The sequence below is a fragment of the Aplysia californica genome, unplaced genomic scaffold (assembly GCF_000002075.1).
Source record: "Aplysia californica isolate F4 #8 unplaced genomic scaffold, AplCal3.0 scaffold01931, whole genome shotgun sequence".
Lineage (NCBI taxonomy): Eukaryota > Metazoa > Mollusca > Gastropoda > Aplysiida > Aplysiidae > Aplysia > Aplysia californica.
In genome coordinates this window covers 24,084-25,422 of record NW_004799201.1, presented here as the reverse complement: position 1 = coordinate 25,422, position 1,339 = coordinate 24,084, and the positions used below count along the sequence as shown (strand labels likewise).

The 1,339-nt window shown below is 41.1% G+C and overlaps 1 protein-coding gene across 1 annotated transcript in view; it reads right to left on the bottom strand.

Annotated features, from left to right (window-relative positions):
* Positions 1-54: 54 nt before the first annotated feature.
* Positions 55-1,339, bottom strand: part of LOC101845444 (vascular endothelial growth factor receptor 2) — a gene marked incomplete at its 5' end in the record, with an annotated part of 25,134 nt that continues 23,849 nt past the window's right edge. The window contains 1 exon segment of the mRNA XM_035973721.1: positions 55-1,113. Coding sequence (XP_035829614.1) covers positions 1,045-1,113 — 69 coding nt within the window.

Genomic DNA, 1,339 nt, shown 5'->3' with positions numbered 1-1,339 from the left:
TGTGTGTGTGTGTGTGTGTGTGTGTGTGTGTGTGTGTGTGTGTGTGTGTGTGTGTGTGTGTGTGTGTGTGTAGTTATACATATACACTTGTATGTGTTATGAACAATATGAGCAACTGCAAAAGAATCAACATTATGATATGCTGTGGCCCAATGATAGTCAATATCGCACAGGGTTATGGCGTGGATGGCCCGATTCGAACCCCCAATGGGGTGTTCTCAGTTTTAGATTGTCTGAGTAGTTTTTTCAAGGCTTCTCATCCGCTTGTCTTGGTCCTGTCGGAAATTATTTAGAACTCTTAATTAAACAACATTACACTGTTAAAAGTGGCATCACACCCATTCACAGTCGATCTCCCTGTTGGAAAGGAGGAACGTTTCCTTTCTTATCGCAAGTCAAGGAAAGGCAGGGGAGGACACCTGATCATCAAGACAATAATGACACTCTTCACTATCTAAACTAAACGTTATTGATAACAAACAAGTTTTACAAATAAACAAGAGCTTTTTAATAATATAAATGGTCATGCAATGTTCTAGTCACATTTCGTTTGCTTTGTTCCTTCAAACTAATAACTGTGCTTTTGAAGTCCCCTCCAATTCATATCCAGAGTAGGTCATGATGAAATTTGATTGAGGTATCAAGATTTTCCCCCATCATCGTATCTAGAGAGACACAACATTCCCTCATTGATTATGACACTTCATATCAAGTTGGCAGTGACTAGGTAATTACGTAATTGCAAATATGCATGTTTTACGTCTTCGTCCACGCAAATTAGATCATTTAGGGGGTGGGTTGCTTCCGCCCTGCATGTCAACACCAACCGAGCAGAGAGGAATCAACGTCCCAGCTTACAGACAGAGTAAGAAAAAAAACAACAACAACAACAGCCCCTCTCCACATGAGAATCGAACTTGCGTCGTCTGCCTGACTGCTAATCCACAGACGCCCTTTGGCAGTGACTAGAAGCGTGACATTTGTACATGACCAAGGGTCTAGTTTCCTGCTGAGCCCATCACATCGTCAGTTCCCAGCTTTCAGTCAGTTCTCCCTCTCGTGGTCTATCTCAGCGTACATAGATTCTTCTTGCACGTTGAGATTCATGTAGACCTGTTGGATGAAACAGCAGAAAACAACACTGTTTAGAAAACATCCAGTATAATGAATTACCTCGGTGCACGGCCAAATCATCTAAATAATTTTTCGCCTTCTTTCTTCTTCTCTACTGTTACTACAAACAAAAACTACTGCAACTACAACTGCTGCTACTACTACTACTACTGCTACTACTACTACTACTACTACTACTACTACTACTACTACTACTACTACTACT